Below are 17,834 nucleotides of genomic sequence, written 5' to 3' on the forward strand. Positions count from 1 at the left end.
AACAAATCTGCATTCAGAACAAATGTGTGCTCTTGGCAGGGCCTCGCTAACACAGGTATGTGGTAAGTTTTCTCCAAAATCAGCGCAAATGCAAGGAGGACCTGCAACAAAGCATTGCTGTTTGTGGCATGCTGCCGTAAAAGATTTCAGTCATTCCATTCTCCTTCCAGTTTTGTGTCTTCCTCGGTTGTTACTTAGCATTCCATGGTCACTGAGCACCGTTAGTAGGCTTTGGGCTGTTGGGAGGGGTCCCCTCCCGCTTAGGGTTTTTCCCTAAAACACAACAAAAAACATACTTCTGAAAACCTTAAGAGTTCCTGGCTGATTCCTCCCTTTTGTATGGGAATATAAATGGCACACATAGCCTGAAATTTTAAAATAGATGAGCCTGCAATAAAATGTTGCAGCATGGGGTGTTGCAGTCAGTCATCCAGGATTATACTGTTCCATTTCCCCTCCGACTCTGTTTTCTATCTCCCCTACCCCAACAAATCAGTCAGTATTCCATGGCCCCTGAACATGTTCAATTCTCACTGTGCTTATTGAGGGGTTTTTCCTGTCAAGGTTTTCTGTCCTTCTGCAAAACTTAAGGTTCTTCCAAGCTTGCTGACACTTCCCTCCTGGGTGTGGATGTTGCCACTTTGGCTATATACCACCACTCACCTCTAAACTCTAAACTCTAAATAGTGGGTATGGTTATTATCCTTATGCATTAAAACTCAGCTTCCTCCAGTAAAGAAGAGTTGAACAGTTTAACTTTTGCTCAGTTTGTGTTATATCACAGGCTCTTGCCCTTCACACATCAAAGCCATACAACAATGCATATTGTGCATTCTCAGACCTTCTTAACAATTATTTTAGTGGTTTCAGACAGGCTGACATAATTTACAATGGCTCTATTTTAAGCCTGCAAAGGAAACTGAATTGAATGTATCCCATCCTGCACTCTTGGTTCCCATGAACTATAATCACGTCCTCTGACTTCCATGTACACCGTGGCTGATGCTAACCTTCCTGCTCTTATACAGCTTATCCTTGAGAACCTGCCCGCTTGTTGTCTGTCTTAAATGTTTACCCTGTAGCTATCTGTTCCCATCACAACAACAAAGACTTCCATTGTCTGAGAAGGCCCTGATTCCACCTGCCTGGCTCAGATGAGTTGCCTTGCTGATATCTATCAGACAACAGCTAGAGTAACAGTTGCAGGGTTGGGTGCAAGCCAAAGAAATGTACAATTCAGGAAGAATGTTATTGCTCTGTATCAGCCAGGGTTCCTGTGAGATACCTTTCATTCACAAGGAATGCTCCAGCCAAAAAAAATGTATTAAGAAAAAAATATTACTCACACGAGAACAGTAGCAGGTTTAATTTGATCTTTCTAAGTGTGAGGGATTTCCCCTTATTTTGGAGAAAATATCACATAGGAGAAACATCTGGATTTTTTTCTAAATTAAATTCTTCGATCCATCAATTTAATTTGGAATATTTATTGCTTTTAAAGCCCAATGCAGATGGCATTCCTCTATCACAGTGTTCAGGACTTCTAATAGTGAAGTTGCTATTGATTTGTATGGTACCCAACTTGCAATCCTATAAATCTTATTATTATTGAACTTAATGGGGCTTGCTTCTGAACAGAATTGTATGGGATTGCACAGTAAAGAAATCACAGGTTCTTAACTGGTCTGAAGGCACATGGTACAGTTGCATTGGTGAAATTTACTAAATAGATCTTGGCCAGAGTAATATCCATGTGAGAGACTTTGAGCTCTTGTAGAAAAGACAGAATACAAATTTAACAAAGAAATAATAGATTTGATATGCAAGCAGGAAGACTTCTACTATATACAGAGGTACTCACTTGTTCCCTTTCTTAAAGATAATAGGCTGGCACTTATTTACACATGAAAATACATCAGAGATATACAAATATAAAATGGCTTTCATGCCTAGCAATCTGAGACACAGCTGACATAGTGGTTAAAATTTAAAACTAAGCAGACAACAATACTACCAGTTGAGATGAGTAGTTCTTAATGGACTTCACAACAAGGCAAGATTAACTGGCAGGGCAAACATTCACTTTTAAAATTATAGCCAAAATCATTAATGAATGCATTAAACTGCAGCACACTAATACATTGATACGATGGAGAGAGGATAGGAGACCCCTTGCAGATTCCATTACGTAACCTATTGTATCAGTAGCCATAAATGTTCAAGATCTGCATAATGGCCCCAATTCAGGTTGGCCCCATCTCCTGATTCAGCAGTTATGTCTGGGATAATAGCAAGAGGCAGAATGAGGAAACAAGTACACCAGATCACTTTGCACTATAGTAGTTCCTTCCCTTATTTGGCAGTTTTCTCTGCCACTATAAAAAGAACTGTCCTAATCTCCATCTTGGGGTATACAGGCTTCTCCATTCACTTCCATGGAACAGGGCAGCTTTCTACACATTGCTCTCTCTCCAATTACAATGGATGGAAAAGGTCTTATGGCCCAGAACCCTGACACTCAGAATGAGTTTGGGTAGTAGGGTTGTGCATTGCCACCACTAGTCAGGTGATGCTTTCAGTAGTTCATCACAGAGATAATCCTAAATTTATATTGACAGAATTGTGGGGTTTTGGTTAAATTAGTGTATGATGTGGCTGTGCATAAAGTTAGGACTGGAAACCAACTATTTAAAACAGAAGAACAGTTTGGGTGGATCAAACTAAGTCTCTCAAGGCTGCAGTAGCGAATTAAATGCCTCAGGAAGCTCACAGGAAAGGTTGTGATGGCAATGGTCATTCATTATTGTTTGTCTTCAATCTATGGTAATCAGAAGCTCACAATAACAGAGAGCGTAAAAGAAAACATAGGATGCATTCATTTGAATTCTTGTGACAAAGACAGCGTTGAAATGGAGATGAACGTATTTTTGTGCAAGTAAATAGAATGAAAGTGCCTTAAAATTTGTCGTGGGTGGAAAAGGATTGCCTAATGCATGGTAGAATGTGAAGAGACCAATAAGCTTCATTCTTAGTGTAGCACTCCAACCCTGCCAGTCCCTTTAACTTCAATATACATTTTTACTTTAAACTAAGCCAAGCCAACCTAGCAGTTCGAAAGCACCCCCGGGTGCAAGTAGATAAATAGGGACCGCTTACCAGCGGGAAGGTAAACGGCGTTCCGTGTGCTGCGCTGGCTCGCCAGATGCAGCTTGTCATGCTGGCCACGTGACCTGGAAGTGTCTGCGGACAGCGCTGGCTCCCGGCCTCTAGAGTGAGATGAGCGCACAACCCTAGAGTCTGGCAAGACTGGCCCGTACGGGCAGGGGTACCTTTACCTTTAAGCCAAGTCAAGCTATTACAGGAGTGGATCTACAGTGAGACATTTTCTCTTCCACCTTGATAAACCCTTATATTCTATAACCTTACATTTGCTTTAAATTTCCAAGCCAGGGGTCTTATTTCCCGGCCTCTATGTTTTCAACACCGTCTTGACTCTGTACTCATCTAACCATTGCAATCCTTCCCACACCAGATACCAAATACATTATAATCCATCAATGACTTAAGCATTTAGGACCAAGAAATTAGCTAGAAGTGAAGTTCGCATATTTTCTGCTTATTAAACACATGACTGTTAAGTGCTATTTTTAATGCATTGCTGTCTATTCCAACATGTGGTTTCTATTTGAGCAAGCTGGAGGTTTTATGAAGGCAGGCAGTGTGTAATTACCTTTGTGTTGGTGAGTTGGTGTTGGTGAGTTTGCTCCCAAGCCAGGGCGGCATACTGTAACGAGAGACAGTTGCCATAAACAGACTGAGAAGGTACAGCATGGTGTGTGGCCTTTTTGCTGGGAATCAGATATCTCTGCTCTAGGTGACCCTCTACCCCCAGCCACAAGCGCTCAGAAAATCCTACCCTGACATGTGATCTTTAAATTCTTTTGTTCTGTAATTACACGGCAATTATTCATAATTGTCCTATGGTTTTTTCTGTCCATCATCCTTTGCATTTGAAAAATCACAGTTGCTCTTTTGGTTACACTAGCAATTGCTGATTAATGAAAAAAGCAGGGAAGAAGCATTTTCCATGTGATTTAATTTGAAAAGAATGGCAGAGCATCTGAATTTTCTTTTAAAGAAAAGAAAAGAAAAAAGGAACTGGAGCCGCAGGGTATGAATGGTCCCTATATGGCTGGAAGCTATTGTTCACTAATTATTTTATTTTCACTAATATTAAAAAGACAGCCCTGTGATGTCAGGCAAGGGAACACAAATCTTTAAACAACGGTCATAACTGGGTCTGGTTAATTATGTTTTCGCTTGCTTAAATAAGTTGAAGCACAAATATATAAAAATATCAACCATTCCAGGAGCAGGACCACAGCCCTCTGAGGGATTCTTTTAAGCCATTAAAAATCATGTTGATATATTATTGAGACTCAAGGCTCACACAGATTCATTCAACTGCTCCCTTGATGAATGTATGGAGTATGTTCTCGTACACTGAAGAAGTTAATTCGAGAGCTACAGGAAGCTGGTCGTTGGTTCTCAAGAGTTTGAACCACAAGTCCCCATGGGCTGATATGAAATTGCAGGTTGGCCCCTCTCTCCATTAAACTGGCTTCCTGTTTGACCCCACACCTTCATGCTGTGTGTATCTGGAGTCTGTGGCCCAGTAGTGCAATATAGCAAGCTTAAAAATTCTGTTAACTGATCCTTCCTTGGAAGCTCTTTGTACATTCAATAGAAAGTAAAACCACATTATGCTGTTCGACCTGATGTCAAAACAAGAGGGGTAAGGCAGGGAATTAGGAAGGATTCACATAACATTAAAAGTGATCTGAGCTTCCCACCGTGAGAGATGCAAGTCTTGAAATAAAGACATGCCACTTGCCTCGCCATTGGGTAGGTAGGCAATATTGTTTCATCAAAACATGGATTAAAAAAAAAAGATGCTCAAGTCAGTTATCCATTCCTAGTTTTCTTTTAACATCTTAAACTGCTTGCCCCTCGCATTCAGATAATCTATATTTCAATCTGGTTTCAGAGTCATGAGAACTGAGCCACAGACATTAAATAGTTAATAATTTAGAATTAAGTAGTTAATTTAAAAAACTACATAATTCTCAATTATTAACTACTCAATGTCTATGTCTAATGTCAAATTAATCAGCAGATTAATTTGCTAACCCACAGATTGGCTATTTAATTACAATTACTAACATCATAATGATATTGATGACAGTGGGGCAGAAGGAAGATCCGTATTTATTTTCCATTTTTATGCTGTTTTTTTATCCAAAGGGCTCTCAAGACAGCTTGATATAGCAATCATAAGAACTCCCTGTGTGCCGTGATTTACTTAATTTTAATTAGAGCAATCCCCTGAGGAAACAGTGTTGGCATCACTGTGTCAAATTATTGCTGAGCTTCTACTAATCGTCATGCAGTGCCTTAAGGTATCTTCCTGAATAGCATGCAGTTGGTTGATTTGGGCAGCCATGAGATCTAACTTTAACTGTAACAGCTGTGTTTATAGCGCTCTTGCTAAAGTTGATCAATAGGATAGGGCAGCACATAGACTTTCCAATTGAAAATGTTTTAATGGAATAGAAGCCTGCAGTCAAAACATTGGCTGCTTGTTTCAAATCAATATGTAAAATGCTATTCAGCCTCTCCACCAACAGGCTTATTAGACCTGTTGTCCCCCCGTAGGGTGGCCAAATCAAATGAAACAATAACAATAAAAGACACATCTAGTACAATTCTCCTATCAGGCTCTACACTGGTAATCTACCCTTGGTTCCCTGGCCCACAGTTCCCAGCCCAATTTTCCCCCCTTGGCTCCTCTTTCCTTCATTTACATGTCTCATTCACCAGTGTTTGAGTGCCCCACTTCCTCGGTTGATAGAGCATGAGACTCTTAAAAATCTGCATTGCAGGGGTTTGGACTTAGATGACCCTCATGGTACCTTCCAACTATGGTTCTTTGATTCCTTTAGCCACTCTCCTTCAGAATTCCTATCCCTCCATAGCATACAGCCTTTCCTGATTTGCACACCTTTGTGTTTCTTCAGAGCCCACTCTTTCTTGTGGCCTTCTTGACTTAGTGCCCTTTTCTTCAGGACTTCTCCATATTCTCTTTCTTCAGCTTGCTTAGCTCTTGGCCTCCTGTCCTTTCTTCCCTATGTGCTGAGACCTCTTCCAAGGATGTTTTCTTCCCCTCACCAATGCTGGAGTGCAAAATGCTTTGTTCCCTGAGCAACTGAACATTTTGTGCCACACCAGCTCAGCCAAACAGTTCCCAAAGGTTCCACTGCCAGAAGTGCTATGCAGTATAAACTGTTGAGTTTATTGAATATTAACTTAGTTGAGAGAAATGTCTATAAAGTATTTACTGTACTGAAACACCACCACCTAGGACTTAAGTGGTGCCTTGGAATCATCCAATCACTTGGCTTACTGTATCTCAAATATCTTTTAAAAAATTCAAATCTAGGATCAGCTAATGGGAAAAGTATGAATTAGGGTCAGCCATATTGTTGCGAATAACACACAATTCAAGGGAAACGGATACACACACAGAAGTCATACATTCAGAGACAGACTCATTCCTGCTACACCTTTCATTCTGCTGTGATAACTCCTGCAGCCACTGCAAAATTCTGAGAAGCAAGGGATGTTCAGGGCAACGGGTGAAGAAAAGGCAAACACTCGCCACAAGATCCATGATGTAGGTAGCAATTTGACTGGGCTCCTCTTTTACAGCTTATTTTTACCCAATAGTTAAGTTGTCCCCAACAACAGCTTCCAAGAACAGTGGTGATAGCATCTTGGTTTATTCCCCCACTTTTTTATCTGCATTTTTAAAAATAAAAATTAGTAAAATATTGAGTTGCCTTGACTTCTGCTTAGATAAATTTGAAAGCAACTGAATAGAATGAAATATGTTCGGTAATAAAGCTTCACTGCCATAATTCTCAATGTGGACAGCTACTAAAAGGCTCTCACATAACTAAGTCAATAAGGATTCTTTGTTGAGTTTGTCTATGAAGATGGCCTCTTCCTTTAGGAAAGAGTAGCTAGAAGTTGTTTTGAAATTAGCAATCATTTGGAACGATTCCAGGGTTTTGCTCAAGGGAATCTCATTTGGTGGAATCTTCTTACACTTTATTAGTCACATCCACCAGTAGCTCTTCTTCCTGAGGCTACATTAAGAATAAATAAATAAACTTACAAAAGGTTCAAAGCATAATTAGACTTGGGCCTAGGGAAGTATGCCAGAGCACACAATATAAAATGAGGTTATAAAAGTATTTCCAGAATTGCCCACAGAGTCTCGGATACCAGGCAGCTTCTGAAATGAAACAGGCAGGAAAAATACGCGGAGTGCTCTCCTCCAAGAGCTGGTCCATATGGGAACCAAAGCAGCATCCCTGTAGTGAATTCTCACCTCCTTGCCACAAGGTTTACAAGCTCTAACCAAATAGAGAGCAGGCATCATGAAGTGGCTATCCTCAATAGCAGCATGCAGCAGAGGCAGAGGATCTCCTCCATGATCATTACTTCAGGGAAGGAAAGTTCATGCTATGGGAATGCCTTTGGGGGGTGGAATTTTTAGGAGCAAATGCAAGTGTAGGCTTAATTCTGGCTCTACAGCCTTCCTCTGAGTTTGTATTCCTCTCCTGATTTCTACATGGTTCCTCCCGTCTGCTTTCTTCTGCGCTACGTTGCATTCCATCGTCCCACATACCCTTGGCTGTCTATGTCGTTGATGCTGCTCCATGCAAGTTTCCTACCATAGCCGTAGCCCAGGGTGACATCTTTTCAAGTTCAAAAGAGAAAGGTGAAGTAGATTACAAAAACAAGGTGCATCTTGTGGCTACGCTGCAAGTACCCTAGAAACTATAGCAGACTCACTCTGTGATTTTGAAGTAATCTCTATGTGGTTCTCAAAGGCCTTTAGTGGTCAGGTGCTATTTTCAGCAATTCATTCATTCACTGACTACTTCTAGCACAAACCAGACTTGGTTCCTTCACTATCCTGTTTTGGCACATGCACTTTTTAAGCACATAGGATCACATTTATTAGGGTGTGCATGAAAGCAGATTGTACAGATTCAGCATTTATTTTGCAAAACATATAAAATTAAAAGTGCGAGGAAAGAAGCATGCATAACCAACCACTGTGCCAATTTGGTAGTGAGGAATACACCTGAAATGAAATGTGACAAGAGTGCTGATTCTACATAGACACATACATACACAGAGAAAGAAAGGGAGTGGCAGGCCTTCAGTCAGCCATGCCACATGGGAAAGTGACCCCAGCTTCCCTGTCACATATAGACTGAACGGACACCATTTGCAGAGCTTTGCAGAATTTTAAAGGCATCTGTTGCAAGGTGCCCTTTCTGTACCAGGGAGATTGCAGATAATTATTCTTATACCAAGGGTTCCCGTACATTCATAGAACAATAAGTTGGCAGTATAATCCTATTAACAAGTAAGCCCGATTGGGTTCATTGGGACTCATTCTCATGTTAAGCGTGTCTAGGATTGCAGCCTAAATTATGTTCCTTAAGTCTTATTTAACTTCCTACAGTTAAATCTGCTAGAGTATCTGCTTGTGGGGAAAGTAATGAGTGAAGACCATATGTTGAGACTGAAAATTAAATTTCTAATACTTCTGCTGCCTGAAATAAGACAAGTCCTCCCCGAACACTTCTTGAACAAGTCCCAGAACTACAGAGGTTGATAGGAGTAAGAAAATTGCTTGTCAGTGCAATATACGGCTCCAGACTTTCCACCAACACAATATTTTATTTTTCTGATTAAAGGCACAATCCAGTTAAAGACAGTTGGGAACTGTCTGATTAAAGACCGTTGGGATTGCTAATGCTTCAATGGGAGCATGTTTATCTGATTCCGCATCTTGCTAAAAAAAAACAGACAGACACAGAAGCTTAGTGGTTAAGTGGGAGACTTACATATAAAAGGCTTGACACTGCTGTGGATATGTTTGTGCTGTTTGAGGCCTGAAGAAGTGGCAAAAGTTTTACCACACTCTGGACAAGCATGCGCACGAGCCCCAACGTGCTGCGAACGAATGTGTCTCTGGAGGTTGCTGGGGTCCGTGAAAACCTGCTAGGAAATGAGTACTGATTAAACACGAAACTTTGATGCAGACAAGGAAAAACAACAACACCAGCAATTGCACAAGACTCTAGTCAAACCAGGAGGCATTGCATATGGAATAGGCAAAAGTTGGCTTTTTTTAATAGTTTATGCGAGTTCAGTTATGTAAGTGAATTAAAAGATAGAAGAGGTGACTTTTAAGGCCTGTCTACAGTACACATTTAAAACAGCGTCAAGCACACTTAAGGGCCCTGGCTCCCATACAAGAAACCCTGGAAACTAAATTCTGTGATGAAGCTAGGGGCTTCTAGCCACTAACCATCAAAAGTACAACTCTCAGGGGGTTTTGGAGGATGCCATAATGGTTAAACCAGTTTCAAGGTGGTTTGAAAATGTGCAGAAGTACTAAAACATCTCTGCAGTTTCATTTATTTTGCATGTTTAGCTTCACTGAGGGTATACAGTATTTAAGAGAAAATACATTTTAGAATTTATAAACTGTATAGTAACAATAGCAGCCATTTCCAGCATAATAAAATGTAAAGACAGCAATAGACAGATGTAAATATTAGGTTGGATCCTGCAAAGGATACTTAGAGTAGATCCACTGAAATGTGACTTAGTTAGACATGACTTTCAATAGGTCTAGCCTAAGCATGGCTAAATCTGAATCTAACCTTTTGCTACTTTTGTTGTCATGATCATTACCATTCCAATACAGTTTGCAGCTATTCACTTTTTTCTTAAATCCCTAATCCTGTCTGTTTCTGATATTCCTAAACCAGGTCCCTACAACTAATACTTATGGTTTACTAAGAACTGCAATGTCCTGACTGTCAAAGCTTATCCTTGCCCTGTTTTGTTAAGTAGAGAAAATGGAGGATGGGTTGCAAATGGGCAGTAATTCTTGTCTATTGGACTGTAGCTCCCTAGGGGATGAGCCAAATACATATTGCTGCATGTTGCTGGGATCCTAAATGGATAGGTCCCAGAAATTATCTCCATCGCCTTCATAATCTCAAGTGTTTGCTTAGCCTTCATAGAAACAAAACTCAGCAAGCATTTTCTGCAACACTATTTAAATATATTTCAGAACAATGTCATCAATAAGACCTATTGATAGTTACTAAATTTACTAAACGTTTCTGCTACACCCACGCATCCACCCCCCATGTTTCATTTGTGGCACTTAAACCATAGGCACAAACAATTTTTTTTATGCTGTATTTTAGACAAATAGATTGTGCTCCAAGCAGTTCACGTAAGAGCAGACATTCAATACCATGACACAGCATCTCATAAACAGAGTTATTTGTCTTCTACAATGTCATATATGCAGATTCTCAGATATAATCTGCTCCTAAAAGACGGTATTATTTCCCTTTTGTTATATTGTTCAAGCAGTGAGAGTAAGCAGCTGACACAACACAATGGCTTAATTGCCACAAAACTCTATACAACCCTAAATCCTAGTTTCAGTAGTCACACAAGTAGTTTTGGCATTCAATCAGTTGCATTTCCATATTGGTATATTGAGAGTTCTGTTATGTTAGATAAGAATTAATAGTCCATCTGACTGAAAACCATCAATGGATTTCAGACCCCTTGCTTAGGCGGGTGTGCTCTCTACAACATCAAAGTGACCCCATACGTGCAAAATATGTACCAAGCTCTGAGTTAGATGTCACTATCAGCAGCTTCATGTGATGCACTGAAACATTTCAGGCTGCAGATGGATGAATCAAGTTTGAATGCTTTCCCACATTAACAAAAACATGTTACAGCACATACAAAACAAGCACGCACAAAAATGTCAGGGAGAAGGTTCTAACCTAGCTTTCTTGTGGGCATCTTGCCTTACATATGCAGGGAATCATTTGTACACGAGAGAAGCTTTCAAATCTGATCCCCTACCTGTTGCCTGAAGTGGTCCAGTCCAGTGGAAACATTGTATGAGGGTATCATGTGCTTCAGTGCTGAAGCCAGACCTAAGATGCTCAAAACGTTACTCTACATATCATAAGCAACGGTGCGTATACAAAATTCCAGGCACCCTACAATTTCACTGTACCTTGGCACAGTTTTCGCATTCATAATGCTTCCCACTGTCATGGGACATCTGGTGGCGTATCAAGTTGGATTTCCAGTTAAAGGCTTTGGGGCACTGGTCACACTTGTACTCCCGCTCTTCGGTGTGCGATAGCATGTGCTTTTCTAAGCTGCAAAGATACAAGAAGAAGAGGCTGGGTGAGATGGTGACTCAAGGTTTTTGGAACTGCATAGACCTTTTCCTGTTACAAGAAGTGAAGAGACAGGAGCCTATTTCAGGAAGAGGAACTTATTTCAGTTCAGGGAATCAAAGCAGTCATAGAATAAGAATCTCCACTCGTGCGATGAATATCACCCATAGGATTGCACAATGTTAGTCACAGTCAGAGTAGATTTATTGAAATCAATAAACTTTGAGGTTACAATGTTTTTTGCTTAGGAAAAGGACACGTAAGAGGGGGTGTGATAGAGATGGTGGTTTTCAATGGCTACTAGTCATGGCGATTATGTATTACCTCCCGGATCAGAGGCGATATGCCTCTGAATACCAGCTGCTAGGCAACACAAGCAGGAGAGCATGCGTATCATGCTTGTGAGTTTCCCATAGGCATCTGGTGGGCTACTGTGAGAACAGATTGGCAGACTAGATGGGCCTTCTTGGTCTGATCCAGTAGGACTCTGCTTACTCTAAACAGAATATATACTTTTTGTAGTTGTTAAGAAGTGCGGCTGCTAATTTGGACTATTCACAAGATTGGCTCAACCTATTTAGTGAAAAATTTAATCCGTATTGACTATCCCATATTACAAATGCTTCAGTGAATCAAACCTTAGAAGCAGTTCTTGGAGGAGTAAGAACCTCTTAATGTGTGTGCAGCACACTCAGCCAATACATTGCTACGTCTTTCCTCAACATATGACATGGCCCTTAGGAGATGATACACTAGAAAGAGAGGCTCTCACTGCCTACTGATCCAGTGGAATATGGTTTTTGCAGCGATATCTTATTTGACTCAACCAAAACATGAGAGTTTAATGTCTTTTGGGCAACAGGTGAAGGCCAGGCCTTTACATGTTTAAATTATATTTTACAATATAATTTTTATTATATTATAGCTTTTTAGATTTTTCACCTGACTTGATACTAACATATTTTGCCACTCTGTTTGGTTTCCTTGTAATTTTTAATTGGACTGATTGTGTTTTTAATGTGTGTTAGCTGCTTTAAGAGCCTTTGGATTGAAAAGCAGGATTAGAAACATTCCAGATAAATAAATAAGTAATATTATTCTGCATCTGCTGTAGAATCCAATCTGTCACTGTTATGTGTAGCTATGAGTCATGCTTCTCGTCTTATTTAATGTTACTGTTTTCTTTCATAATATTTCACATGTAATTTACTATTACTTCCACCATTAATCCACAACATAGATTTAAAATGGTGTTTGGCTGTGTGTCCCCCCCCCCCATTAATTACACATACACCAGCTTGCATATATATCAACAATTCCAATTGCCACCTGAACATTTTTTTGAAATAGAATATTTTCTCTATATTCTTTTTCCTTGAACTGTTTCTGTCATGTATTGGACTTTAAATAATTTAAATGTTTTTCAGCCAGGCTGACGGTTCTCATTTTTCACCCTCTCCCTCTCAGTGGCAGAGCAATTTATGATTTGTCTTTTACTGATATTTTTTTCTGGCCTTTGTTCTGAGCCTTTAATACCCTTAAAGGCTTTCCCCAAAGAAGAGTTTTCTAAGCACGAGTCATGCAGAGTTGTCATCCATCTGTTCCTAAAGTCCAGACATCTTCCCTCAAGATTGCATTTTTGCTGCAGTGATATTGTAGTTTCCCAACAGTGGATGTGCTCACTTATCCAAGAGAACCCTGGCCTGAAAATGGTTTCTGTTTGTGCGCTGACTTTCAAAACCAGACACTGCCTTCATAATTAGCTGGAACTTAAAATAATTTAGCAGCTATAAATCTTAAAACACCAATTTTTACATATTTATTCCTTGTCCTTTAGCAAATACTCAAAGTGCATCTCTGACCTCTTCCATCACCACCAACACTAGAAGTGTAGATCTTGCCAACTTTGTAGCTTTTGACCTCTCTAGGCATTGCATACTCACTGAGCACAGCAGGGACATGTCCTCCTATATGAGTCCATCCGTCCCCCCCACTTGAGACCATGAGATCAGTTCCCTTCCATTTTTTGTGTGAAATCTGTATTAGACATGATCAGGAACCCCAAGATTCTAGAACTCTATTTCTAAAAACATCAAGACAAATTCCGCACCGCTGTCTTCTGGCAAACATGGGTAATTTGTTTGTTTGTTATGAATCAAGACCTGATGACTGGTTTACACACTATCCTCTACTGTGTTGTAATTCCTCACTTTCTGCTGTTGGCTTATTGTTAGTTTTTGTTTGAATTACTTTATGTTTTCTTATTGGCAATTTTTTTATTAGCTATTTTTAAGTTGCAAACCGCTATGGAATTTTCTAATGATCACCAGTTACTAAATATTTTAAAATAAAAATAGAAATAAAATAAATAATTTTTGAAATAAAATAAAGATTGATTTGGGTCTTTCGTCCAGGGGTCCTTTACCTTTTACCATATATATTATATATTTTTATATGGTGTCTATGTATGTTTTGTTTCTCTTAAAATATGCCTGTTCCTACCTTTGCACATCAGAGAACACTTGGTCACATTCTTTGCACTCTTGAATGTCATGCATATCATGGAGGTCATTCTCCTTGTCAAGCTTTGGCTGAAATTCCTCATCCACCATCGAAAATGCTGAGTGAGGTGTGCTGCATGGGAATTTCTGATGGTCCACGAGATCTGCTTTGGACTCAAACAGCTGGTCACAGTCTTCACACCGATACTGACGCTCCTCTGTAAAGCAAATCAGTCATTACTCTCAGTGGCCTTCGACCAATGCGAGAGGATAAATTTGCTCTAAGTGCTGATAATTAGGGAACTTTCTGTATAAGTTATTTGACAATCTGCCATAAGAAATTGCTGACCGTGAATGTCTGGAGCCATAGGATCGTGTAAATAGTCTTCAGTCTTCATGAACAGAAGGAGCTCTTCTCCAGCTTCAATGTCTTTCACCACTCTGTAATATATCTGACAGAGAGAATGGCAAGTAAGTGACAAGAAGCACACAGTATCCAAGAGGGGATTTTCTACATATATGTTGCAGCAAAAATATGAGGTCATATTGGCCATGTTGGTGCCACAAAGGAGTGGCCACAATTCAGCGGTAGAGCACATTTTTGCATGCAGAAGGTCTCATTTAGTTCCTCGCACTTTCAGGTAGAAAAAGGATCTGAGGTATCTATCTACCTACCAACCACCTTTGCTGGGAAAGTCCTCTGTCTGAGATCTTGGATTGCTGTTGCTAATTAAGAGTGGACAGCACTGGGCCAGAAGCACAAATAGTGTTACTCAGTAGCAGTCCCGAAGCCAAAATAATCTGGCAGAAGATTTATCCCAATAGCTATTATTCCTATGCAAAGAAAGCTGTATTTCCATCAAGAAATATGCTCAAGAGGAAGCTGTGTGACAAGCAAAGTATTATTAATGCTTGCTGACAATTCACAAATCTTCCTATAACATGGGCTGTACAGGTAATTCATTGAATAAAATTTCTTACTGAAGTGCCAACTAAGAAGACAGGTATATTCAAATGCAGTCTTTTAAAAAATAAATAAATAAAGGCACACCACACACAAGGATCAACTTTTCTCCTAGTTACACCAGCAGGGGGTGAGTGATAATTCCATTGGGCAAATAGGTAGGAAGTCAATAATAGAATGACAATCCAGTCTGTATTATAAGCATTGGGATATACCAAATTAATCATAAAGAACAACTGCAATGCCTTGGGTAAGCACATAGCCAGATATCACTCAAAGTTTACTATGCAACCTGATCCACAGGGATGTGCAGAATTGTTCTGCAGAGCTTTACTTGGTAAAGCTTGTATTTCCAGGTTAGTCCTGGTAGATATACCTCGGATCACAGTCTTAGCTTCCTGTGTGAAAAGGAAAACTCCACCTAAACAGCCCCATCAAACATCAAAGCATCATTTGCACGTTTGAATTTGCAGCCTGTAGTGAAGAAGGAAGGAAACCTAACCTGATGGCTATGCTCTGAAAAGGAATAGGAAGAACCACCAAATCAGAGCTAATTCCAGTAGTGGGGCAGTTGGGGCACTGGCTGAGAGCCCAGGCTGCCCTTTAGGGGTAGGAGAACCTTATCTGTGATCCCCAAAGGCCTATAAAAAGATGACTTTAGGAAGAAAAGCTCACTGTCTTATTGTTTCACTCAGAACCTGCATTATGGAGAACAGTTTTCACAGGACTTTGATAAAAGACAAATGTTCAAATAAGATATTTGAACTAATTCTAAAAGCACTGGCCACCTCTGTTCATTTATCAAACTCAAAGCAAGCCTTCACCTTTACTTTATTAAAATAATTTTGTGACAACTCTTAATACTAGGAGGATACAACAATGGGGAGGGGGGTTCAAAAGAAACAACTATTTTGAACGCTTGTCGGCCTAGGGGAAGTTCTCAGAGACTTTAGGGGAAAGGCAGAAGTTTCAGTGACCCACACCAATGGCAAAAATCCACATTGCTCAAAACTATTGACTGTATGTGCACGCAGTTCTTATACAGCTCCAGTAGGTGGCTCTAAAACCCAATTGTTTCTTTTCTCAGAAAAAGCCTGACCACAACTATGTGCGGGGGGGGGGGGGTTGTCTACAAATACCTTAATGAAGAGTATTGCATTACTCCAGGTTTATTTGCTTCTTTCCTGCCCCCACCGTTAAAAACGCAGCATTGTTGTTTTTCTTTTTAATACTTGCAGTAGTTCAACCACCTGAAGAAGCCAAGTCATATATTGTCGAGTGGTGTTGGGATAAACAGAAGGAATTTGTATGTTACATGACATTTCCAGAGAACAAGCTAAGGCCACATTGTGGCTGCTTCTCCAAAGGCAAAAGCTCTAAGAAAAAAAGCATTAATCATACAATGTGCAGGCTGCTGACTGTTAGCTACGCACCTTCCCCATAAAAGTAGAGATTTGGGGCTTCTGGAGTTTCCACTCCCACTTCTGTCAACTCCCTTTTCCTCCTTTAGTTCTCCAAAGTGAGAGCTATCTTAGCCAAACCATCTTTTAGGTTTATAATCTACATTCCCGCCCCCCCCCGCCCCCGTCGCCCCTTTCCACACACACAAAAGACAAATGCTTCCAAGTAGCATGTTTCATTCTGGAAATCTATTTCCCCTAAGAACACAATGGCATTCTCTCCACAATCTGAATTACCTCTTTTGTTGGCAGCTCTCAAAGGTTTAAGTTATTAGCTTCCTTTCCAACAGCATGCTGACATTTGAATGGTGACATATTAGAACTTCACAGCAAGGTCTCGCAAAGAAAAACGCTGCCTTAACACGTACACCAAAAAGCCTTCCTCCCCTCCCCCATTTTGTTTTTAAAGGAAAGGAAACACTATGATATTGCAGATTTTTTTAAAGGTCTGATCTGTTCGGCACAAACCTGCACAAATTAAAAAGGAAAGACAACAAGCCTTTCGCTGTTTCTCCTGAATTTTGGCTCATCTTAAAATTTGTCTAAAAACTAATGGGATATGAAACATAGGCACTCAGCACAACAAGGCAATGTGTTTCTAGTCAAAAGAGAGCATAAAGACATTCTAGACTTTAAAAGCTGGGAGGGGTCAGCAAGAAAGGCTAATCACTGCACCACCCACAACACAGCAAAGACTATTTTGATTCCTGACTGCAGCCATTTGAAATAGCTGGGGTTATGATCAAGCGCCAAAAGTAAATTTGTCTGAGTTCAGTCTAGTGGTGGTCAAAATACACAACAGGCTTAGTGTGGATAGAAGTAACAGGTCAGTGAAAAACCATGGCTGCCATGGTCTCAAAAGGTCATGGAGGAACATGTTAATTGGTCCCTAGCTGACTTGGGTTGGGGACTGGAGACTAACTTGACTGATTCACCAATTTACATATTGCATTGTAAAGGAAGCCTAAAGGGGCCCATTCTCAGAATCAGTAAACTTACACGGAGGAGTGAGTATGCATTGACATTAAGATTAATGCTGAAACCTTTTGCGTACTTAGCCGAGTTCCACTGAGATTTACCTCTGAGTAAACAGGAACAGGATTGGGCTACATGACACTGATCCAGCTAATTGCTCAGGAAAATTTATGTCTGAAGTGGGGCATGTTTCAGTCCTCTTCCCAGGACACTAACCCACCTTACCCCTTCAGGGTACAGTGGCCAAATGATAAAAGGGAGGGGCTGGGGGCTTGGGCTGCTCTTGTGTTCTTAACAGCAGTTTGACTGGAGAGAAATCAGCAGCTGAAGCTTTCCTTGCAGGGAGATGTCTGGTGATCAAAATGCTGTTAAAGGCACAGCTACAGGGGCATCTTTAAAAGTTTAAAACCCCTGCATGCATGTTGCAAGAGGTACCTTCTGAATTATCAGTTTCACTGAAATTATTGAGACTTAAATACGAGTCAGTATACTTAGGACCAGAGTATAGTGGATTAATGCAGAGTAACTAAAATAATATAAGAAATAATGGGTTGCTTTT

General features: G+C 40.2%; 1 protein-coding gene across 17 annotated transcripts in view; it reads right to left on the bottom strand.

Annotated features, from left to right (window-relative positions):
* The window catches only part of MECOM (MDS1 and EVI1 complex locus), a 467,205-nt gene that overhangs the window by 44,585 nt on the left and 404,786 nt on the right, over positions 1-17,834 (bottom strand). For 9 of the 17 annotated variants that reach the window (XM_053390477.1, XM_053390476.1, XM_053390474.1 and 6 more), the window contains 5 exons: positions 14,226-14,328; positions 13,878-14,094; positions 11,207-11,354; positions 8,988-9,144; positions 3,731-3,784 (listed from right to left, as the gene is read on the bottom strand). In XM_053390477.1, the coding sequence (XP_053246452.1) occupies positions 3,731-3,784; positions 8,988-9,144; positions 11,207-11,354; positions 13,878-14,094; positions 14,226-14,328 (679 nt within the window). The remainder of the gene's footprint in view (positions 1-3,730; positions 3,785-8,987; positions 9,145-11,206; positions 11,355-13,877; positions 14,095-14,225; positions 14,329-17,834) is intronic. The other 8 variants (XM_053390480.1, XM_053390478.1, XM_053390475.1 and 5 more) reach the window with 3 other exon arrangements.

Source organism: Podarcis raffonei, chromosome 5, assembly GCF_027172205.1.
Source record: "Podarcis raffonei isolate rPodRaf1 chromosome 5, rPodRaf1.pri, whole genome shotgun sequence".
Lineage (NCBI taxonomy): Eukaryota > Metazoa > Chordata > Lepidosauria > Squamata > Lacertidae > Podarcis > Podarcis raffonei.